We start from the raw sequence: 25,911 nt of genomic DNA on the forward strand, positions 1-25,911 counted from the left end.
GTTGCAGTTAGGCATTTAAAACAAACCAGATTTGAGAGGAAATGTTTAAGTCTGTCTACTCTGAATATTTGCCATTATTAAAGAATTTTATTATTATTATTATTGTACTTATAAATTTTAATCAGTTGTGTTGGCCTAGACCTTGTAATTATAGGGCCAACTATCACTAACACACTTTTTTTTATACCACATGAATTCCCTTTCTAATTTTGATATTAATTGCAGTATTGATATTTGTGATACGTATTAGCATCTTAATTTCTGAGCTGCCTCTGGTGGTCATCACATGTTTTCAGCTGGGAATTTTATCCAATCCATTTTTCGTGGTTCTGTACTTTATTTTCCCAAGGAATCATCAAGCATATGTTAACCATACACATCCAATCGTTTTGAAACTTTGTTATAGTTCAAGGGAAAGCTTCCCCGCTTTGCTTTGTCATAATTACTATTACTGTAACATCAATGAATCAGTGGTGGCTTCAGGTCATTTACTGTAGGTGTGGGGGAGGGGAGAACAAAGCTGTCCAGCAAGCAAGGAGTTTTCAGGTTTCAATGTGGAACAGGGCGCCATTTTCTCAGGTAGAAGACCAAAGTCACATGGCGCACAAACATTTTAAGCTGTTCCTGAAAGTTGTAGATCTTATTAATGCTATAATTTTGGCTGATAGTTTAATCGTTTTTAAATTACGATTTGCTTAGACTGCTACTGACAATCAGCAGGCGGTGTTACATCTTCAACCGCCACTCACAGGAGAGCAAGATAAATTCGTTGTATAATGCAGTGTACAGTGTGCCTGGTTTACGACCTGTTCTGACCTCGTTTTTTAACCTCCAAATAGAAATGAGACTCCAAGTATTTCATCTATTCTTGGTTTTGAATTTGGTAAATACAAATTCTGGTGTCCACTGTTGCAAAATTGAATTATCCAACAATTTCAAGTCTGTTAATGTTGTTTAATTAAAAAAATTTTGATATTTTTAATTTTTGCATGTTTTTAAATAATTTGATTCTTTTATGCAAGGAAATGTGTAACTATAAATAGATATACATAGATATCACCTTAAAGTTAATTACTGAAAACTACAGTACATTGAACCTACCTACAACTTGCTTCGTTGTGACTACACTTTTGTGTTCATTAAGTTAGGAAGCTTTAATGTACCATGGGACCAAGATGTAGTAACAGTAATTCAATCATTGTGTATTTCCCAAATTGTGGTTTTCTAAGTTGTTACATGAACTCAATTAAATGCCTGTAGGTCGTATTAAAGACTCCTTGCCACCTTAATGGTCTTCGTCTCATCCATATTTGATTTGAATATTGGGAAAGGTGTTATATTTGTACTAGTGTAAAGTGTCGTATCTATCAGGCTCATATGAGTTAAACTAGCGGAATAGGTAGCACGCTTTATTCTACTACAATACTGTTAAACAAAGCGTTCAATAATGTTTAGAAGAAAACATGGAAAAGGTGAGTTTTCATTTTTATTTATTGCATTGTAGTCACAATATAAATTTATAATTTCCATTGCAATAATTTATTGCATACATTCATTAAAACCTTTTAATCTGCTCTAAAATTAAATGCAGTATTTCTAATTATTCTTGTTTTTAATCTTTTTATAAAATATCTTTACACTGCATTCACTAACTGTAGGGGAAGATTATTTTTGGTTTGTAAACCTTTAACAGAAATCATAAAAACATTAGGTAGGCTATGCTTAGTGTATCAGTACCATGGATATATAGTTAGGGTGACACTTTGTGGCTAAGAGGCTTGCTTTCCAATCCCAGGGCTCATGGCTGTAAAAAGGCCACTTAAATATCAGCGACCTTCTATGATAAGTTGGAAGGGTCACCATCTATAAATGTGCTTTTAAAAATGATTACTAGGAAACATGGTGTATGATAGATAGTGAACTTTCAAAAGGCACAACAAATAAAATTTTAAAAACATATCTTGCCAAGTAGCTCATTAACATACAAGGGGTGTGTAATGTGAGTAAAACTGAAGTGCCAGGTGCATTTTTTCAAACATTGGAATTTATATCATATGCTGTAAAATCAAGGACATTCTAATACCATGTATGTAAAGTGTAGCCAGGTACCTACCTATTGTATGTCTTAAAAAAAAACCATACCTTTATGTGGTTAAGTTTATGTTGTTAAGTTATTGAAATGCTACATATTTTTTTAATAGTTAACCTGCTTTTTTTCAGTACCTGAAAATTATGTTTATTATCATTTTATTAAATACTACCTTTTATCATAATTAACAGCTTTATCGAATTTGTGAATACTTAAGACCACCATCTGCATAATGGATTAGAACTAAGCTTTGTTTATATGTCTTGGTTGACGTTATAATTTACCCATGCACTAAGTATATATTTAACGTTATGCTTGAAAACACTTGTATTTTTGAACTTGCATTCCTCAATTATTAATTGGTTATTCTATGATAATTATCCAACTTGTGAACAAATTGAGTTGAAATACGGAGCTTACTCCTCTTGGATTACTTTGTAACAAGAAATGGAAATGTAAAAAATTGAAACCAATTTAAAGCATTTTCCCAAATGTCTGGTATTATTTTTATTGTAAGAGTAGAATTTAAAAAAAAAAACAATTGTGTAGCCACAACACAATGAATGGTAGAGTATACTTCGAAGGTACAGCTGTAGAGTAGTGTAAGTCAGCTCTGCTATCTACCAGGTACCGTATCTTTAGTTTAAACTACTAGTTACAGTATGTTCAGGCGGCTTCCGTCTGAAGTAAAGTTACCACAAACGTAAAATTTTACGCACGCGTTACTTCCGACGAGTGTCCACACGATACTTACCTGGGCCATGAGAAAGTTCTTTTTTGCTTTTTTATTTCAAAACTGCAGTACTTCAGAGCTAGAAGTAATTATGCACATTTTCCAGAAGTGATAATTATCACTTTTCATTTCGTTGTTTCTCAACAGTTATTTTTTACGCAAATTCTCGAAATTGTAAAAAGTTATAAAAACATTGTGTCTACAAAGGTTACACATCGCACGAAATGTTAATTTGGTACTCATTTGTAGATATCTTTTGAAAAAATTTGAGGTCAAAATAAAGGTCGCATTTAAACTTGCGAGCTCTGTAGTAAGTGTGTCTACACAGCGCTATTCTGAGCACCTATTCTTTATCTTCCTTGTTTACGCGAAAGTAAAACTCTTACTCCTGAGACTGCTCAATCGTACGTAGTAACATTGAAGTAAGTTATTACAAAGAGCGTCTTCACAGGCACTACCCAGGGCTTGCGAAAAGTAAGTACTAATTCAAAGCATACTTCTAAACTCATCTGAACTTGCCTATAGAAATCTAGTGCACCAGGATCTAGTGGTTTAAGGGGTGGAGATGCGTTCTTATAAGATTAGTAGTCCAGCGGATGCATTGTCTGCATCCTGGTAGGGAGTAGGTTAGGAAGCTTTTATATGTGTTTCTCTTTCAGGAGAAAGTCTCTTAGGTAATACTCTTAGCAGGTCGTTGACCCAGATTACTAATTCTGTACATAGGGTCTGCTGATTACTTTCTCAGTATCTCCTCTTCGCTCACTGTCAACATTTTTTATACTTGCCAGAAACAATCATCTCTTACTCAACAAGATAGACAGTTTTCAGAGACACCTCATTAAATGTACTGTACTTAATATATTGTACATACATTTTTTTCATTTTTAGTTATACTGCTCTTCCTCAGATACACTATGCTACGGTAGTGAAATTTTTCTGTTACATGGAATGTGTTATAATTTCTCTGTAAGACGGACTGTGTAAAGGTTCATTTCAATTCATTTCATTTGACAGGCATGCCAAGTACAATGTAAATGTAGTTTTATCATGGAGTTGGTAATTGGGTGTATGTTTTGACAGATGACCAATGGCTGATAGCACCTTGTCTGATAATGAACTGTTTAGAGTAATTTTGACCTAGTTTCTACAGTATACTCATGAACTAGGAGTTTTATTTTTTAATTCAGTAATTATATGAGAAAATGGTAAAAAAAATTAGTCTATTTTAAATGTGAATACTACCGGGATAAACCGACTAATTAAACAAAAAAATCTTTCGAAAAAGAATGAGGAAGGCGTGTGCTGCGGGATCGCTTCTACTTGGCGCCAAGGCTGACTGTTCCATTTTGTTTTCGAGGGGTGTTCTCTTTTGCGAGAAATTGGGCAATTAATCGGTTTATCCAGGTATAAGTATCCACTCATAGACTACCAACATAATTTGTGTAATTTAGAATGTATAATAGTAGGCCTACTGTGTTTATTGGACCAAGGATCCAATGAAATTTGCTTATACTGCCTTTACTTTGCCAAAAAGAAATCAGTCAAGTTAATCATTAACTTAATGTGATCCAACATTACTAACAAAATGTTAGGTGTATGTACTCTACTAGAGTCTAGACAAAAATTATGTTTGAAAATAAACAAATGCCATCACCTTAGAGTCTACTACAAAGGGTGATACACATAATTTGAAATGCTGATCACCTTCTATGTAGTGAACCGCCTTTCATGTCATACCATTTTGATTGGCTAATTTTGATCCTGAAATTGTTTTCTGATTAAATGCATTTTAAAGTACGTTTAAAAGCATTTAGTGATACTTATTAGCAGAATAATATATTCTTTCATTGGTTGAATTGTATATTTATGTGACAAGGTATTAATTGATGTCTGACTGTTGCACTAGTTCCTAATGTTGAAGTGGTGTGATTAAGACAGTAATGTGAGTTGGTCTGGATGGCGTCACTTTAAGTAGGAACATGATGGATTTTAAATAATTCTGCATTATCATCTTCTACTAAAGTGTATTTACTTCTGCTTTTCCTTGTTAAATTTAGCACAGGTTAAACCATACATTTGTTATTTGCTCCACTTGCATTTATTTAATGAAAAATGTATTCAAGCGCTACTACTGTACTGATATTCTTGCATACTGTATTAGCTGTTCTGTATAAAAGATGAATCCTGAATTTGAGAAGATTTTTGGACAATTTTTGTATGCCATATAAGATGACCTGTCTCTTACCCCCCCCCCCCCTCCAATCGTTTTACTGTTGGAATTCCTCTTTTTGATACCCTATATCCCAACTGGTTAGGTCTACTTTTTGCTGCTTTTTTATGGTCTTATGGTCATAGATGGCAAATGTAGGGTTAATCTCTTAAATACTACCATTTTATGGGCTATTAAATGTTCATCAAAATCTTATTTCCGTGCATTCAAAATTTGTGTTCATTCATGAATACTAACAGTTACAGTAGCTTCATTTCCGTGGTAAATGTGCGTTTTACAGACGATCCGCACATCAGACAAACATGATTTAAAAATTTCAAACATGTGTATGTTGCGCATATAAGACAACCCCCATTTTTCGATCGTAATTTGTTATTTTAAGCTTTGTCTTATATGCAAAGAATATATGAATAATATATGCAAATATGCAAATTTTATTTTTCAAATTAATCATGTTATTTATGCATTTTAGGCCAGTACGTAGGATTTTCGATGGAGAGGTGTATTTTGCGAATGAAGCAGACCTTAGGCCGGGGATCCTAGGACCCCCCGCTGGAAGTCTCCGGAAGCTCTGAAAAATTTAGCCTTATATATGGATTTTTATTCTATTTAAATTGTTATTCATTTGGGTGCTGTTAGGGACCTAAACTGCCCCACCATGGCAAAAAGAAGCAACTGATGTTTGCATTGCTTTGAGTAACTTTGGAATATGGAGCATGTTGATTTTGTCCCCTGCTTCCTTTTCTGGTGGTTTTTGCTGTATTTTTAGTCTCTTACTTCCTTTTTGTGTTGCTGATTACATGTTAATTAGTGGGATTTGAGCATACTCAAATATATCAATATGTTCCAAATTATTAGTTATTATTTGATAATGACTAAAAAACTCGTTGAAAAATTGTTGGTAACTTCTTTTTGTTAATAATATATATATATTTGAATATTTTGTATTTATTATATATATATATATATTTGAATCATAACAATATACAATGTAAAATCAAAATGAAAGGTGCTGCATAGGCAAATGTATATATAAATATAAACAGGAGATAACGATCAAGATTTGCCTCAAAATGCTGCAATGTCTTCTTGACTCTAACCGGTAAGCATAAGAAGCAAAAAGTGTTTATATTTCGGAAGTTGGAAATTCCAGGGTGATCTGAGGGAACCAAACCCTGCACCCTCTGTCGGAAAGAAGTAGAGAAAACTATTTTCTGTCTCAGTGTACCACTTTCGGGGATAGAGGTGTCTAATTTAAAAATTTGCTCACCTCATCCCCTACCTTAATGGGGTTGAGGTGGGTAGGAAATTTATATGGATTGGTTAAACTATTACATTTGGTTTATGGTCAGTGATTTTGCTATTATTAAGAGGGTAATTTGCTGTTAATGATTCGCCTACATCGAAAAAACTAGAGTATGGCCCGACTCAGTTATTTTGAAAGCATACTGTAGGCTATGAGTTTGATCAGTAATTCTCCTGACTTGTGCTTTCTCATTTGACATGTATCGTCATGTATGTGCCATAGTAATCCTTTCCAAGTGAGAGTAACTTAATTGAATGATAAATATAGATTGACTCACTTGATTAACAGTCACAGGATTTCATGAATATGCCAATACTTTGCTCATTGAAAATCCCATATTTGGATTCACAATATACAACACTAATAGCTATCATTTTCAGTGTGTTAGTTAATTAAGCATCATTGCCTCAGGCAAACTCTAACAAACGCGCTAATTCATTTCTATTAGTACAGTAGTTGTACAGTGTAATTGCAATAATTTAAAATTTCTTCTAATAGATAAGAAAATGGCGGTTCCAACGATGGGGCAAAAGCTTGCTATGAAGGTGGAGCTTCGTATAGAATGCCGGAATTTAATGAATAAAGATGTATTGTCAAAGTCAGACCCCATAGTTGTTGTTGAGGACTTGAATACTAAAACAGTGGTAAGTACTATATGTGATTTTGCCCTCATATCAGTAGTTTTATTGTCGTGCAGAATAGCTATACATCATATGTATGTAAGGAATATGCTTTGTTGTGATGTATTTTGTTATAATCCATGTAATTTGTAATTTTTATTGTCTTGTTTTCAAGTGAATATTTTAACAAATGCAAAATGTAATAGATATTTTTATTATGACAAATACCTGCTATAACTAGAAAATGCACTTTGTCTAAACAAAGTTGATTGAACAAGAAATTATATGTTTTTGGCGGTAATATTAGATGTAAATAGGTTGAAATCTAAATCAATATATTTTAGTGTTTTCTCAGACAGGTTAGGATTAATCTTGTTATAAATAATCAATGGACATGTGAGACAATGAGTGAAGGCGATATAACTTACCGTGTCAACTATTATTACTACCTAAATTTTACAACCTAAGTGTTTTCCAGCTTGAGGTATCAATACAATATTGGCACCTGGACTTTTGTGACATATATCTTGTTCCATAATGTAAATCGTAAAATGCATGGGGCTGTAAGCAGTGGTGGCACCAGTGGGGCGGGGGCATTTCCCTCCGTCGGACACACCTGGACCCCCCTTTCGTCGATGCTCGACTAGGGCGTCGGATATTAAAATTATTAATTTGTTTATCCAAATAACATTATTTTGATTGATAATCCCTAATATTGTCGTCTAAAAGCACCTTTGGGACCATACTAAGCCGTAAAAATCTTCCAGTGAACCCTACCAAGGTATTCTAGGCCGACGAACCAAGGCTCTAGTCAGCCCCTTGGTTCAAGGCTCTAGTCAGCCCCTTGGTTCGGACCCGTCCTTTGGACATGTCAGACTCCTTGTCAGCAAATTTCCAGCGACACCGCTGGCTAGAAAACACTCCACTGATGTTAGTAATGTTAGCTTTGAACATCAGAAAAGTTCTCTAAATCACACTTGAAAATTGAAATTTTGTGACATTTAGCAGAATGGTTTGCTAATGCTTCTAAAATATACTGTACTGGCCCATATATTCAAGAATTTGGTCTAGGCCCCAACTGGTGGCCAGATCCATAGCTGTAGGCTGATGAAGAATGAAATGAGTTTGAGAATGTAAAAAAAAGGACACCACTTTTGTAACAATCACTCTCACTTAATTGCCATTATTTCTTAAATTGTCATAGGGATATGGAATAAACTATCCTTTACTTTTCACTGATCGCACCTTAAGTTAAAACAATTAGCCATGACTTGACCACTACTTGTTTGGGGTTGTCGATTATGGTTATTAATTGCAGTTAAGTATCTACCATTATAACTATTTATAGATGAATGTTCACAGTTCTATCTATATTTTTCAGCTTGATAGAACAGAGAGAGTGGTGAATAATCTGAACCCAAAATTCGAGAAGAGTATTTTCTTGGATTACAACTTCGAGCAAGTACAAAAGCTGAAATTTTCCGTGTATGATATTGATAATGACTCGGCCACGCTAAATGACGATGACTTCCTTGGTGCTGCCGAATGTACACTTGGTCAGGTATGTCTTACAGGTACTAGTTGAATTTGCAAAATAGCTTACCGTATATTCTCACGTGTAAGGCAATCCGCATATACAGTAAGACAATTTTTTTTTATGTCGGGCGTATAAGATGACCCCTTGTTTCACAGTCAGAATTCCTACTTTTTGCTACTATTTATGGTTTTGATGCAGGATCTAATTGGCTAAAAACAGAGTCAACTAATCTTCTAAATTAACCATTTTATGGGCTTTGAAATGTTCATTAATTTCCCCGCATTTACAATTGCGTACATTCATACTAACATTTAATAGCTTTATTTCAGTAGTAAATTTGTGTGTTATGGACAATCCGCACATAAGACCAACACAATTTAAAAATCAAAAGTTTGTATGTGTTGTGCATGTAAAGACGACCCCTGTTTTTTTTATCGTATCTTCTCACATCTCAACATCTCATAATTCATGTCTTTTATATCTCTCATTCCACATCTTAAATTTCTCAATCTACATCTCACATTTCACATCTCGCATCCTATCTTCTCATATCTTGCAGCTCACATCTTCAGGGAAACAAATTTCATGTATTTTTGTGTGATTGATAAAATAAATCTGAATCTGATAAATTTCATGGTGTTGTGGGAGTGTCTCTTGAATTTAGTGTAGTCTCCAGCAAACAACAATTTCTGTACATTACAACATTTTTCAATCATAGAGTTCCTTGTTTGAATGAATGAAAGGGTGGTTTCTCAGGTTTGTATGTAATGAAATTACTTTTTGGTACATTTCAAGAAAAATATGTTTGTCAATTAAATTACAATAAATTGTATTGAAAGTATGTGTGCATTACAAAATTACAGTGCACATTATGTTAATGAATATGTTTGCAATTGAGGCATTAGTTGCAGCTGTTTACATGCCAGATTATTATGGAGTTTGTACATGAATCAATTTGATTTAATTGAAGCTACATTATATATATTTGCAAATGTATAATATTACCAAGCTACATTTTAGGAAAGTGCTTGTAAAAATTTATTTTTAGATTCTCTGTTAAAATGTGTGTGGGATGAATATGTTGTACAGATTTGTGATTATAGTGGCTCCATGATGTTTGTGTTGATTGCATCCATTGGTAATTATAAAGGGTAAATTAGCTCCATGGTGTCTGTCTGTGTGGATTGCTTACATCCAGTGGTAAATCGAGGAAGACCAGCTCCATTGGGGTGTTTGTGGATTGCATCCGGTGTAAATCCAGGAAGAACAGATCTGTGATGTTTATGTTGGTTGCATCCTGTTATAAATCTAGGTAGAATAGCTCCATGGTGTTGGTGTGAATGCAGAGGGATGGATGGATTTATTCGGTGTAAACACCACTTGAGGATAACCCCTACAAAAGTACGAAGAAGACTTATTTCCAGTGGGGTCCTTCTGGTGGTGATTGGGCAGTACACCGGGTGACAATCCCCTACTCTTTTCTGAATAGTGTACTGTGTTCTTAAATGTGCACAGGGGCCATAATGCACATGGGACCAAAAGGCAGTGCGCTATCGTGACTTGCATTCCAGCCTTCAGCTGAAATACAATGAGCAGGAATGGGGATTGAATTGGGGACCTAGAGATAACCACGGTTCAGCACACACACACGGTGGCTACTACCAACTGAGCTAAGCTGAGCAGGAATATGCATCCAATAGTAGCTCCATGGTGTTTGTGTGGATTGCATTCAGTGCTAAATCCAGAGGGGATCCAAGAATTAGGGGAGAGATGAAGAAAGCATTAAAATGCAGTGGATGTGGTAATACCAGGTTCAGATTTTAAGGCTGTGTCTCATAGGTTTCTTCATCATTTGAGTAATGCTTGACTAGCACAAAGTGATAACCTTGCATTTAGTTATTAGTGTGACATTGAACCCAAGGCTGAATATCACTCATCACCCCCCTCCCCTCAGTTTTCTAGATCACGCTCCCATTAGCTGTAGATACACTGCTGTTTTGTATTGTTGTCTCTGGCATTTATTAACATTGGCATTATTTCTCAGGCATTCAGCAGAAAGCGTCGTTGAATACTTTCAAGAAATTGATTACAGCGCCCTATAAAGCCAAGTACTACTATACAAAAGAACATTTATTATTGTGCACGTTGTTAAAAATGACTCATTGCCTATTTGGGTATTTGGGCAACATTCATTTGTCCTAATTAAATCAACTCTGTGTAGATTATGAAAGTTTAAAAAAAAAAAAAAAACATTTCTCCTGCGTTTGGATAATCTACCAACTGAGCTATGAACCAAGCTAGTGCACCCTTTCGGATTCTCCCATAGGACATGTTGTTCTTCAAGTCATTGAATTAATGCGTAATTAATAATAAATAATTCACATGACAGTAATTTTGGTTTGGAGAAACACCTCCATAGTGTAGCAAAATAGTGTTGCTTTAATCTCTTGTTTTGATTTGATTATCATAAACAAATGAAAAAACAAAAAATACAAAACTAAGAGGCACAGAGTCAAAAGTTATGATATGTGATAATCCTTTAAATCCCAACAGAGGATTTATTTCCAGAGTGGTCCCAAGGACACAAAACACATGATATATGTGAGGTTTCACCACGAAATGAGACGCATCGTTGGTGAAATCATATTGAGATATTCACAAAAACAGGCCAAAGTCAACATTTTTACAAAATTTTGATTTTAATGTTTTTGAATAACTTGATACTTATATATTATGTTTGTATACTTTGTAAGTGAAATTTCTTGCCAAAACAATGTTTTCTGCACATATTATGTAATTCTAGTCATATTATTTGTACAAGTTAGTTGATCTTTGAGGCTGATTTTTTCAAAACGTGGTTCTTATACACCTCAACTTTAAATGCTCACATCTCTGGATTTACTTATAGTAGGGAAACCATTCAAAGACCAAATGAAAGCTTATAATGTGATCTACCCAATTATAATATAAACTCAATTTTTGAATTTCTAACCATGAGACTCGTTTTGTGGCGAGACCTCACATATAATAATGTGTCTTGGGCCATTGTCAACAATTCATCATCATTATCATCATCTTCCCATCTGTCCCTTCAAAGGGGGGGGGGGGTCAGGTGGTCTCAACACCACTTTCCATTCTCCCCTGTCACCAGCTCAGATCAACAATTCTACCATCGTCTCGGATACAATCAATCCAGTCATCCTCTTCTTTTTTTTCATGTGTCTATACCACCTCAATCTGCTTTCTCTTACCTTTTCTCTCAAATTCCTGTCTTTTCACAACTCATATGTAAATTAAATATTGATTTATTTATTAATCAGCTTAAGAAATTGTTATATTGTAAAATAAGTTATTTATAGAGTTCAATTTTTTTTTTTCAGATTGTTTCCGCTAAGAAATTCAGTTGTAATTTGGTTTTGCAGAATAATACGTTGGCAGGCAAAGGCTCTATGATGGTGAGACAAAATACAACAAAATTGATTCAACACAAATTTGCTGCATATATTTGACATTTAAAACATTGTGTAACCTTAGCATTTCATGTGTGATATAGTTTTGCAATCACTAGAGCAGATTGTGCCTAATTGATAGTACCGTACATGATATATAGTGGGACATTGATAGCACTCAATAAAACTACCACAGTGCCTAATGATATTGCCATTCTTTCCTTTAGAGCAACACATCTGGACAAAAAGGTTGGTAGGCCTACACATTGTATGTTATTATAGGGAGTTTTCGATTTCGTAGGACCTAGAACATAATGACGTCACATAATGTCACCTGCGCATGCGAAAATGTTGAGTTTTTGCGGTCGGTGGATTCTAGGACGCAAATTAGCCAAATCTAAGCTGTGCAGAGGAAGTAAGACGGTTACGCATGAGTGAATCCGTTCTAGTGCCGCATCATCACAAAATTCTAAAGTTGCCTACTATTATATCAATGAAAACTTAAAAGATGAATGTTTGGTGAGTTGTACTTGCATTATTGTAGATAGGGGCTGAGTGGACTGTGCTGACAGCTACCCGTGCTGACATCAGTGTATCAACAGATCTGAGATAATAGATTCTTATTTTATTTTCTAGGATGTTGTTGGAAAATCAGACCCTTTTCTAGAGTTCTTCAAAGAGGGTTCTAATGCTGGTGAGTGGCAGAAAGTTCATACAACAGAGGTAGGAATGATATTACCAAATCAATGTTTATCAAGCCTCCGCCCAAAAATGAACACATAGAGAAAATTCTTGTAGTTCCAGAATTTCCTCAGGTTAATGCTGAGTCAAACTAAATGTATTTACCTATGATTTGATATGCTTTGAAGGAAGTGTGTTAGTATTGGACAATAATTGCTTTGCTTCTATTTAGGTCGTCAAAAACACATTAAATCCAACATGGAAACCATTTAAGATTCCTGTTATGACGCTCTGTAGTGGTAACTTGGATAAAAAAATTAAGGTAAACAGTTTAATATGTATCATTTTTTAACAACCCTTAGTATTAGACTAATATCGCATAAACTTCGTATTATTTTAATTTAATTTGACAATTGAAACTGTAGTGTAGTATATATGTGCTAACAAATGATTTTCTGTTTAAGCAGGGAAGATTGTGAAATGAATTTGAATATGTGTATCTGTACTCTAGTTTCTCTAGTAAAAGAGGAACTACTGGGGCGGATTGCTATAAGCTGGCTAAGGGTTAAGTCCGTCTATAATTGTGACATCACTATAACTGGTCTATGATTATAAACCCCTTTATTCAACCGCGGGCCAAGTGTGGCCCGTCAAAGATTTTGATCCGGCCCACGTAACATTGCACTGGAGAGTGGATATTTTTGTGGTAGAATCATTTCTTGTGGCATGGTAGGAGAACCCTCAGTGCAAGTTTTTTTTTTATTTATCTAAAATAAAATGGAGACGAAAAGAAAATTATATTCAAATTTAAGCCTAAGAGTGTCATTTCCGACCATTTATAGGTGCCATAATCATAATTTTTTTTCCCCTCAGCTCCAACCATGGTGGGGCTGAGGTGGTATTCTTCCCTGGCCCATTCTATTATGAATCCACCACTATAAAAGAAAATGGGTGGGCTAACATAGAACAAATGGAAGTATATAATTTATGTCGGCATGCCGCTGGTCTCAACAGATTGGAACTGGCCCCCAGTTTAAAAGGTTGAATACCTGGGTTATAGACCATTGCTATACCGCGGTCTAACTAGTTACTAGGAGGAGGCTTAAAATGGTCTTAAATCATTTTCATCATGGCGTTACAGGTACTAGAACTAGGCCCAGAACGTCAAAGACCAAGAATCAAACGATAAATATTCCGCAGGCTTCTGAACGTCTGTAAAAACCGGTCTTTGTTTATTTAACGTCCATTTAGATAAACATGCATCTGTCAAGCAAGCGTGACATATGTGTAACAGCACTCTCAGTTTTATGTTACTAGGAAATGCTTGTTTGCGTTTCAATACTCAAAGCGGTGTAAGCGAAGACCGTTTTATAGCAATGGTCTTAGCGGAGTGACTTTAGTAAAACCGTCTACAGTGATAAAGCCGGATTTATTCTAGGAGTTAAGACTACCAGTTAAGACTGTTTTATAGCAATCCGCCCCTGGGCTTATACCAGGGAAATCCCCTATTCAATCAAAAGTTTTCATCACTGCATGCCAACTATTTGATTTTTTTAAATTTTTTGTTAGTATTTGTAAAAGTCGTCTAAGACTCATTCAAATTATACCCTGGGCTTTTTCCCAAGGGCTGGTACGTAAAATTGGGCGAAAGGTATGGGTGAGCCTATACCCAAGGTGGACTTGTATCCGAGGAATTACAGTACATATAATAAAAATAAATAAAAATGTCGCTGTTGGAAAGAAAGAGCCACTGTGTATGTAGATCATTTTCAAGTGTACTTAACTATGTATGAAGTGTGCATAGACTGTGAGTAGCTCTTGTTATGGAGACAAACTCTTGAAACCTAGTGCATGTGCAGGTTAAAATAATGTGGTACTCTTATCTTGGATTGTGTTGCCACATTTATATATTTTATTTTGTTTGACAATTAAAGCTAGAATATTTCTCTTTGGATGAATATGGATTTCTTCAACCGAACTTGGATTCACCTCTCAAAAATGAAGAACCTAAACAATAATTGTCATTCCATTCCATTCAATTTAATACTTTTCATTCATTATCATTTACACTGAAAAGGTAATTGAATTTATTTTAGATAGAATGCTGGGACCATGATTTCAATGGTAAGCATGATTTGATTGGGGAGTTTTACACAACTCTCAGACAGTTGGAAGCGGTAAACAAGAAACAGGTATAAAAAACGAATATGCTGCATCGAATGACGTCTTGGAATCATTGCTACGTACAGATTGCTGTGATGATAATTGTGTGACCGCAGTGGCAGATCCAGAATTTTTTTTGGCCGGGGTCATCAAAGTGGCATTCAAAGACCAAAGGGTGTGAAACTTACGATCAAGAGAGAAAGATTCCTTACCTGTTGTTGCAGTCCAGGGGGCTATATCCCCTAAAAACCTTTGTGGTTTTTTTTCATTCCCAAATTTTATCTAAACAATTGGCTCGCGATTTATTTTTAGCTGCTGCTGGGGAGGGGGAGGGGTGAGTAGGCCTTTTGCTACCACCTGGATCCGCCACTGGACTGGTATGTTAATACTAGGGGAGTGATTTGGCATGCTTAGAGTAGTGTTGCATGATCATCAAGTGATTCATTTTTCAGGTGTTGTGTTTTGATCATGATGAAGCCAGTGCTCCAGATCTTATTGGCGATTTCTACACTACAACTCGACAATTGATTGAAAATGATAATCGTCAGGTAGAACCTCTATTTTCCTCAACTTTTGGTACATAGCATACAACATGTAGACCGATATGCATATTTTATTTCATTTTTTATGTTATACTTCCTAAATAATTAAATATGGAAATCATATATAATATGAATGACATCTGACTAGCCCAGCTGCATATCTAAGAGTATTAGCATGGTGGTGGGGGTGGGAGATCTCAGGGAGTTGGGAAAGGGAGTGGAATGCCTCTTCATATCACCTTGTGCACACATGCATAATATTCTCCATACTGCATACATGCAATACAACATACACAAATGTATAACTGCCCATGCTGCCTAACAATAAACACATGCACAACAACCCATACACAATATGCAAAATGGAGCTAGAATGGAATTACTCATGCGTGACCATCCTATCGTGCATCCTATGTTCTCTGCATACATAGATTTGGGCCAATCGCATCTTAGAATCCGTGAGACGAGGAGATCTTAATGTTCTCGCAAGCGCAGATGACATTTAGTGACATCATTGCGTTCTATGTCCTACAGTCGTCGTGCAATCAAAAGCACCATATACATACGTATGATGATCCTGATTGAGACAACCCCTATTTATCCCCCATCCCCCACCAGATACTCTCCCAATCTGTCTTGCACATGCCAGCATTAATGTTGCATATTACTATTGGTCAGAGCCTCATGTACTCTCTGTTTATGCCCCATGAAAATACCATCAAATAAAAAAAAATCATCTCAAAGTTCATATGATAAATATCTATCCAAGTTGGAGATTTAAAAGTGACAGTTATGAGGAAGATATGATAAATGGACACATAAACTCTATTTTAAGAATCATTTATAATTCATTCTTGTGGTGTGATGTTCACTCGACTTTTGATTGGATTTGTCATCTTAACATAATAATTTGAAGACTGCATGTCATGAGTCATCAACATATTCTGGTGTAATGGAAATATTAAGTGTTGCTTCAAGCCCTCGCCTTCATTATTCCCTGTCACTGTTCAGTCTTATGAATGTATGTTAATCAAAGGTGTTGCCGTGTGGTTACAGTCGTCGTTGTGTAGTCTTCCTTGTGAATTGTGTATTAAAAAACATCGCAGTGTAGTCACACATCATATTTGTGGAATGAACTAGACTAGGCTTTTTTTTAACTACTGTAAGCTACAAGTGTTAGGTTTAGCAACTAATTTTACAGTTTACTAATCTCCACAATTCACACTCTAATAAGAATTGTTATCACTAATGACTGCATACATTCCATAGTTGATATGAAATTTATGTGAATATACTTTTGAAATATTTATTTCTGTACCAACTGATAAACTGCCATTATGCTGAGATATTAGACTAATGCTGTAACCTTCAATGTGGCAGATTGGCCTATTTTTCAGGCGTTGACAAACTGATGATGATAACGCTGGTGTATGGTACCTTTTTAGAAGCTAAAACTGATAATTGAGATAACACTAAATCAAAAATAATATTAAACTGAAAACATATAAATATGCAGCAGGGCTCACAAATTGGTATTAAATAGTCTAAAAACCACATAGTATTGAAAATCGAGGGCTCCCTGGTCCCCAGTGGCATCCCCCCACCCTTGTTGAGTCACTGCCCATAATATTGATGATGAGAAACGAGACGAAAAAATCAACATTTATTTTAAAGCTACTGTTTAAAAATAATAACAGCAAAAGCCTCAGTGATGTCATCATAACATAATATAAAATTTACGAATTGCTCTCAAAGTGTCAGTGACCACATTTGAGTTTCATTTTCAAGGTCGAATGGGAATGCATCAATCCCAAGAAAAAAGCTAAGAAGAAAAACTATAAAAATTCAGGAGTGATATTTTTGACTGAATCAAAGGTAGGTGGATTTGAACTTCCTTTTCTGTTAAGTTATTTTTTGGGGGTGTGAACTTACTTTTTGATGTGATTCATATCCGATCGATTATAAGTGAACCCCCTCATAAGATTACTTTTAACTATTGAACATTCTTACTATAAATATTTAACATTATTCTTAATTTAGCTATTCCATATTTTGACTTAGCATATGCTACAGTGTTTCGTATTAATTAATAAACAATGCTTCTCTCAGATCAAAAGACAGTACACATTTCTGGACTATATATTTGGGGGAACACAGATTAATTTTACGGTAAGTCAAAGATAATGTTGATTTGTTTGTATTCAATTCAGTTCAATTCACCTTTTATTTTAGATCAGTTCCATAGAAAGTACAATCACAAATATATTTCAAAGCCCTGTACCGTATAGTACAATATAACAAACAATATAAATAAATTAATATAAAAAAAAATCAATAACAGTACATGTTGGTGTCTACAACAGCAATATAAGCCTACTGTGCCCGTACATATAACAACCGATTTCACTTCCCAAAAACAATTTAGAATCACAAACCATTTTAGAGTACACACGTTTGATAAGGTTGTTGCAACTGTTTTTGTTTCTGGTTTTAAAATTGTACACCGACTTACTAAGGTATTCATAGAATAAAGGTACAATATTTGTAGAAACATTTTATATTTATAATTTCAATATTATAATTGGTGGACTTGGTTGACCTAGTAACCTGATTGAATAATATCAAATGGTAAATTTCAATTCATAATAATGCATTTGCTACAATATGCCATCGCCATTAGCCATTATTATACTGCAAGATATACATAATCTGTTTATAAAATATAAATTGCTTTACTGTATAAGGAATGAATACTTTATGCCATCGTTTGTTCCTACTTATTTTTTCTTGCCTTCTTGAAATGAGTAGAGTACATTGCCATTTATAGTTTGGTTGCCTTTCTTGTTTTTCCTGCTATTTTGATATATTGTTGACTGATGTTGTTTGAAGATTATATGCACCTTTTGTTACTTTGTATTCAAATATATATTTATATGTTCTGTGTGATACACTACTAATAGTATTGTTGTATACAGTAAGTTGTGTCAAACTTAGATGTTTGAATAAATGATAACGTGTACCTAGTAAATTAATAATAATGATGATCTATTTATGTAACACTTATTGTATAGTCATTTAAATAAATAATAAGTTTGCATTGCATATGTTATAAAGTACAAATGACATATGATGTGACCTTAATGCCCATGGGGGAGGCAACCTTTCTAAAGAATTTAATTATATGCAGTCTTCAGAGTTTATTCACTTTGCAACATAAAATCATCGTTCTGTCTTTATTAAGATAGATAAAAAGTGCATTGTTTACAAAATAACTGACGACAGAGAGTGTTAAATTTTGTGTAAGCTATGACTTTAGAATATAGTTGTATTCACACCGAATCCTAATTTTTTGGATGGGAAAGCCTACCAAACCAATCAGAAAATATTGAATCAGTATGCAAGAATAGGGATGCTGGCATTCAGCGCATCGGAAACGTGGTCCAAGTTTCGGTTTGGATCAGTTGTAGATGCAGCTTTAATCAACGTTTGTTTAAGGTATGCAAAAAACTGAATAGGGAAAATATGTGCAGGTACGACTTAACGGATTAGCAATCCCTTGGTACAGATGCACTGGTAATGAAAGAAAAATATGTCAAATGTGCAGCTAACCAGGTCTTGAGTAGCTACAGGGAATATCTGTAAGTGGTATCGTAATACATTAGTGAACTTTAAGAACATGCTTACTTGCTAATGTCAGCTGACATGTGGAGGGCATACTACTATAATAGCAAAGGGCTTTTATTCTTGTTTATGTCAGATGATGTTATCTGACATGTGACTCATTAAAAAATGTTATTGTCAAACCCTTTCAATACGTACAGACATGAAAATTAATGCTGGTGTTGTTTAACATGCGAAGACCTTTAAAACGATCATTCAAAAATGTTTATAATAAATATCTTTGGGTATATACTTCATTTGATGCATTCTTTTTTTTTTTGCAGTTGCTTAAGTGTCTCTTGTCAGGTATCAAATTACAAAATGAAAAAGACTTTACCACTTTACCAATATATGATGATACCTTAATTTATCAATGAGAATGCATTTGTATGGAAAGCTCTTATGGACATGCAAAGATGGGGGTGTTTAAAATTGCTTGAAACAGAAGATTCACTGGAAATATGCAAGCAAATTAAATTCTATGTCCTTGATCAAATAGCCAATTTTCAACAAACCAAGTGTAGAGTAAAGTGAGCGACAATAGTTTATATTGGAAAGTCCCTAAAGATGACTCTTTTAATGTTTGAAGTTAAAAGACATGTTTTCATCTTGGTAAACAATTGTAAAATCTACATTTACTTTATTATTAAATGTTGTAGTAGAGCTACTAGGGGCCAACAAATGACCAATTCATATGCATTTTATTACTAAAGGACAAAATATCTTTGATATGTGTAGATTAAAAAAAAATGCGTGCCATGTCTCTGACACCTACTGTGGCCGCAATTTTGAATTCAAACTGGGTCCGTTAGCTGCTCCACTATAGGTGATAAAATGTATTACCATTTGTCTTTCTAGGCTGCAATAGACTTTACAGGATCTAATGGAGATCCACGAGAACCCACATCTCTGCACTATATCAGTGAATCAACTCCAAATGAATATACAAAAGCTATAATAGCAGTCGGAGAGGTCATTCAAGATTACGATACGTAGGTTACCGTTTTTATTGAAGTTAATGCCCAGCTCTGAATAAATTCCCCCTTGAATAAATGCCCTCTCCAATTAACGCCCCCTCCACAGCCTTATTTGGAATAAACGTCTCCCTCGAATAAATGCCCTGGGTGTATATTTTTCCTTGGAATAATCGCCTTGGGTAATTTATTTTTTTCTTTGAATAAATGACTGTAAACAATACTAACTGAAGCAACGTACTTCTAATAAATGCCCCGGTGCGTTTATTCGAATAAATACGGTGTATTGTTATTACTTCCCTCATAAGTTGTGTATACAGTTATTCAGAAAGAAAAAACAGTATCTGTAAGTTTCCACAAGTCTTCCATTATCAGGGTTTGCAAGTTTGAAGAAGTCGCTTGTTGGGAGATCTGGTTAATTGAGCTTTCTTAAACACATCTAATGTTTTTTTTTTGTTTTTTTTTTTGTTGTACAAGGTGATACCCATTGGTACTGTTTTCTGTGAAACAATTAATAATAAAGTTGCAAGAAAATGCAAATATTATGAATTTGCGAAGATGGGTTATTTTCCGGGAGAGTCTTGCTTCCTTGTGGTAGTGTAGGAGACTGTTCTGATTTCCTGAAGACTCCTTCGACTTTCAAGAGATTTTCTTTGGCCCCCCTTTGCCCCCCCTCCCAAGTTTGGCCTCCCCAAAAAGAAAAAACTATCGCTGAGAAAAAATTTTTATGTATTTTCTTTCTCCTAAACCACTTTCAACACATTTTAAACGACGACCGCACACACCCACCTATGGCTACTCCAGTATATTGCCACCCCTCCTCCGCCCCCACATCCCAAATTTCAGACGCTAGCTCCGCCACTGATTATTATTTGATGTATAAGTATGTATCTCCTTTGGGACAGTGCCACCAGCTGCAAGTGAGGTAGTTGGGTGACGAAGGAGATAGTATAAGATGCCAATTTAATTTAGGTATGAGATGCCAATTTAATTCAGGTATGTAGAGTGAGTAAAGATTTTCTGTCATAGTATTTCCAGAGTTATCCAACTTTTGCCTGGAACGAAGCCTGTATCTGTGTATCAAAAGCTGTTGTATTTTTCTTTGTAGAGATAAATTGTTTCCAGCTTTAGGATTTGGTGCCAAAATTCCACCCAATAATGAAGTGTCTCATGAATTTGCCATCAACTTCACTCCTTCCAATCCATTCTGTGCGGGTAAGGCATCTGTTTTTAAGATGATCAATTTTGAGTATATTTCATGAAAACTAGATTAAAAAAAATGACTTTTTAATATATTCACATTCTTCACATTATAAGCTGTAAAATGATAGGTCAATTACTGGAATCAACTTACTAATGCCAAAGATATGAGTAAAAGTATTACAACTTCTGTATACAATATTGTCACACTCTTGTGCTAATTACTCAGTTTTAACAGTAGTGACAGTACATTTGTTTTGGGATGCCAAGCCACAAATTAAAGGTTATTCTTGTCTGACTTTGATGTGATCATATATTTTATTTCTCTAAGTAACGTTTATACATTTTAAAATATTGTACATCACAAGCAATTCTGTCATGATATACAAAATAATGATAGCTTTTGTGTGGATTTTCAGGTGTCATGGGTATTGTAGCTGCATACCAGAATTGTGTCCGCCAAGTTCAGCTCTGGGGACCAACTAATGTGTCACCAGTCATCGACCATGTTGCACGTTTTGCTGAATCTTCTAAGCAGAATTCCACTCCAAACTTGCAGGTAACACTTACCGCATTTATTGTGTGCTCACAGTTCGTCATGTTAATTGAAGTTCTGTCATGTTAGATGTAACAAAAAAACAAAAAAAAACAGGGGGGCACCCAACTCTTAAGAGTTGTAGCACTGGTTATATTTCATTTGTGTCTGTATGTATATGTATATTTATATGTATTATATTTATATATATAATATATATATGAAGGTGTTTCGATAGACGCGGTTTGGTACAGTAAGAATAGTTCGGGTTCTAAACCTTGGGGTCGGGGTTTCAATCCTTCACTGCATTTTACTTGTGTCCTTGAGCAAGGCACTTCATCTACATTGCTTCAGTCTACCCAGCTGTAGCAATGGGTACCAGCAAATTGCTGGTGGACCAGGTTCCCACCCAAGGGAGTATTATACTCCCATCCATGTCACACTACTTGAAACTGAGAATAAGCTCGACCCCTGTGAGCCCTAGTGCTCGGCAAAGATTTACTTTTACTATATGAAGATGTTAAACTAGAAATAAACTTTGATGGTCGTTGTTTTTATTTACAGCAATATTTTGTGTTGTTGGTACTTACTGATGGAGTAATAACTGACATGTATGAGACACGCAATGCCATCGTCAGAGCATCTCATCTTCCAATGTCCATAATTATCATTGGCGTTGGCGAGGCAGATTTTACTGACATGCAGAAGTTGGATGGTGATGATGGAATCTTGAAGTCGCCTTCTGGAGAACCAGCTGCAAGGGACATTGTTCAGTTTGTACCATTCCGTGATTTTAAAAATGTGGGTTTATTGTTTATCCTTCTGTTTGTAGACCTATTTTTGTATGGTGTGTTTATAATAAGTGTAGAAAACCAACATAACCCAAAAAGAGATCCTTACAGGTCCTATGCAGACCTAAATCCACACTACAAAAATTTAATTAACAAAAAATGTGATATGTCCATATTTGGGTGTAATATGACATCATCATGCCCAAATATGGGCACTTCACAAATTACTGTTACCTGTTACCTGATACTTTGAATGGCTCTTTTATTGAATAAATTCATTGGATGCAATGGTAAACTGGTATTAGAGGTTCTTGTTAATGATCCAAAGTCAAATGTAATATTGAGATCACTACTAAATATTAACATCTCAATTTTATACTTGATTTTGGATCAATAAAAAGAACCTCTAAAACCTACTGGCCCTTTTGTTATCTGTAATTTGTTAAAATATTCTTTTTTATTTCAGTCTACTCCGGCAGCATTGGCAAAATGTGTTCTTGCAGAAGTACCAAAGCAATTATCCCAGTATTTTGACATGCAGCAAATACCACCCCTGAACCACAAACCTTAAATGTTCCTGTAGATGTCTTAAATTCAAAGAATTGTATTTCTTTGTGATAAAATACTATCATTTACTTTAACATAACTACCTTTATCATAACATTACTTAGCTCTCAAATTAATATGTTTAGGACAATTTAGAAAATACTTGATATTAACTTGGTGTAGAGGTTCAAATTCTAATAATCATCATCATCACCACCATCATCTTTATCATATTCATCATCTTCATCGTCGTCATCATCATCATCACCATCATTCGTTATTAGACATAAACTCTTTGTTGGAAACACTCAATTTTCTATAGTGACAATGTAATTTCCATGTACTGATGCAGTCAATATGTGTGTGTCCCGGGGCATTAAGACACTTTACTTACCGTAAAACCTCGAGTAAGTCCCATGGGCTTAATCTCAAGAAGAAGCCCATCTCGAAAAAATGCCCATGAACTTCTAATCAAGATAATATGGGCTTCTTTCGATACAGTACTTACATCCAGACCGATGTTATCTTTGATTATTAAGATAGAGTGTCAGTATTAATAGTACTTTATTGTACTAGCATGGTTACAATTTTAAAAATATTAAACAGAATTTCAAATTCCATAGTTGAAAAATGTTGTATAGTATAAATTCCAAAATTTACACCATTCATTTTGAAAAGAAGCCTCCTCTTAGTGTACAAAAGTAATTTCGAAAAGAAGCCCCTCTTGAAAAGAGGCCCATCTCGAAAAGAAGCCCATCCAACTGTCCTGAAAGAATGAAGCGAAGGGCCTCAACTCGAGGTTTTACGGTATGTTTGTCTCTTTGGTACTGGAATATGCTGGTATGGTAAACTGACTTCTTGTGCAGTAGGTGTGGTACACACTTCACAGCACACTCCCAAATGCTGGAAAGATAAATGTGGCCTTGTTAGCTCAGAGTTCCAAATTTGACTTTACCAATATGTTCCAACTGTGAGAGACAAACTACAGTAAGCCAGTTATTGATGGGACAATCAATGGCCAAATTCATTCTTAAAAATTAATAGGAAATAATGTGAAGGTGATATTAAAATACTAATACTATAATCAATGTTTGAAATTAGATTTAAACTGTAAGATATATAAAGTGCCGAAAGACGGTTATATTATATTCATATTATTTTGTAAGTCTCAGAAATTCTTTTATTAGATTGAATTAATTTTTAACATAACAAATATATATGTTATTAGATACAATTGAATTTTTATCTCATCCTATATAATTATCCAATAGTATTTAACAAATTAGTATTATTAGGCTAGAATGCATTGAATATTTGTAATATATTTATTTTTTTTTAGATTTTAACATACTTAAAATAGAAGTACAGTGTAAGAGCATTTAGAACTCCATTATCATTCCTCTTCTAGACCAATAATAGTGGTGATTAAAGATAACAATGGTAGTCATTAATCTGGTTACCAGATTACCGCTACTGAACTGTTTCTAGTATAACATTTATTTAAAGGGCAGTTAATACTTTTTGCACTTATCACTCTGTTAACCAAGAGCCTGGTTCACACCTAGCTTAATTCCAGTTAACTGGATTAAGTTAGATGTGAACCATTCAATTTACTGTATGTCCATACTAATAATATAAGGTTATTACTGGTCTAGTCTAGTTAAAACTGTCTCAATAGTCCAGTTGATACTGTCACAACCAATCATGTTCATGTTCTTAGTCACATGACTAATCTTAACCTGGATAACTGGACTTCAATTTGATGTGAACACACCTTATTTGTCATTATTAATCTAGATTCCTGGACATAAGATTGATGTTAACGAGGTTAATTGTGGTCATTACTATAACCCTTCTAACAGGATTAATATCATTATTTATGTCATTTCATAAGTCAATCAATAACGTAATAGATTATCTTCATTATTTTCCTTTATCACTGTAGTAATAATACTGACATGTACAATCGCAAGTGCAATAATTAGGCATTTCTGGCATGCAGGGAAACCAGCTTGTATTTCATATTGTACGAGGCAATTTGTGTTTACTGTATATATTTATATTGTATCTGTTTATGCGATCATGTAGGTAAAGCCTGAATAAAGACATTCATTGTTGTGTTGTCCAATTTGTTGTTTCAAAATGAACTGAAAAATCTGGTTGGTTATAAAGAGGCGACTAGCAGAAAATTGGGCAAAATGTTCGGCAGTATAGGAGCTCCAACTGCGTACACTTTCTAAATATATGTCTTCAGATGCTTGGAACAACAAACAAAACTTGTGTAGATACATACCAATGCTAACGCATTCGGTGTGAGACTCTCCCATTCAGGTCTGTCATAAAACATAAATGTAATATTGCCTGTAATAAAAAATATATGTATACTTTGTAGCTCTCTTGCTAAATATTTATCATCTACAGTACTTAAAATAAGATTGGTTTTGTCATTACACATTGAACAACACAAACAAGTGATGGTGCACTTCACCAGGGTTGAATTTGCTTTCTGTTTTAAGTAACACACTCAACCAATCAAATTATGGAGCTCTCTGCAATATTTTGGTAAGGGTTGGTTAAAATTCAAAAATATCTATTACTAATTTTTTCGATCAGATCAGATCAAACTAGCTGTATCAACACTGTGAATATGTCGTTCTTTTAATCTGGTCACTCACTGTGGGCGACAGTGACGTGATGAAGAATGCACGCAAAGACACGGACCCAACGGATCATCTTTTTAATGAGGATTCGTACAGAATGCCACTGACAATCAGCAGACGGCGTTGCGTCGTCTATCTCTCGCCGGAAGCAAATGTGGATTCGTGGTGCGACGGTCGTACAACGCAGCGAATGTC

General features: G+C 34.8%; 1 protein-coding gene across 1 annotated transcript; it reads left to right on the forward strand.

Moving 5' to 3' along the window:
- Window positions 1–1,432: 1,432 nt before the first annotated feature.
- On the forward strand, window positions 1,433–25,184 carry LOC117123452 (copine-3-like). Its single transcript, XM_033269367.1, has 17 exons — window positions 1,433–1,472; window positions 6,857–7,002; window positions 8,360–8,539; window positions 11,896–12,012; window positions 12,050–12,059; window positions 12,161–12,213; window positions 12,601–12,687; window positions 12,878–12,967; window positions 14,742–14,837; window positions 15,261–15,356; window positions 17,139–17,225; window positions 17,460–17,519; window positions 19,869–20,002; window positions 21,093–21,199; window positions 21,604–21,743; window positions 22,284–22,520; window positions 22,977–25,184. Exons 1-17 carry the CDS (start codon window positions 1,448–1,450, stop codon window positions 23,079–23,081), a joined length of 1,770 nt encoding a protein of 589 aa, XP_033125258.1. The 5' UTR covers window positions 1,433–1,447; the 3' UTR covers window positions 23,082–25,184.
- Window positions 25,185–25,911: the final 727 nt, after the last annotated feature.

Source organism: Anneissia japonica, unplaced genomic scaffold, assembly GCF_011630105.1.
Source record: "Anneissia japonica isolate Jap-2015-1 unplaced genomic scaffold, ASM1163010v1 scaffold287717_len1600092_cov198, whole genome shotgun sequence".
NCBI classification, from domain to species: domain Eukaryota; kingdom Metazoa; phylum Echinodermata; class Crinoidea; order Comatulida; family Comatulidae; genus Anneissia; species Anneissia japonica.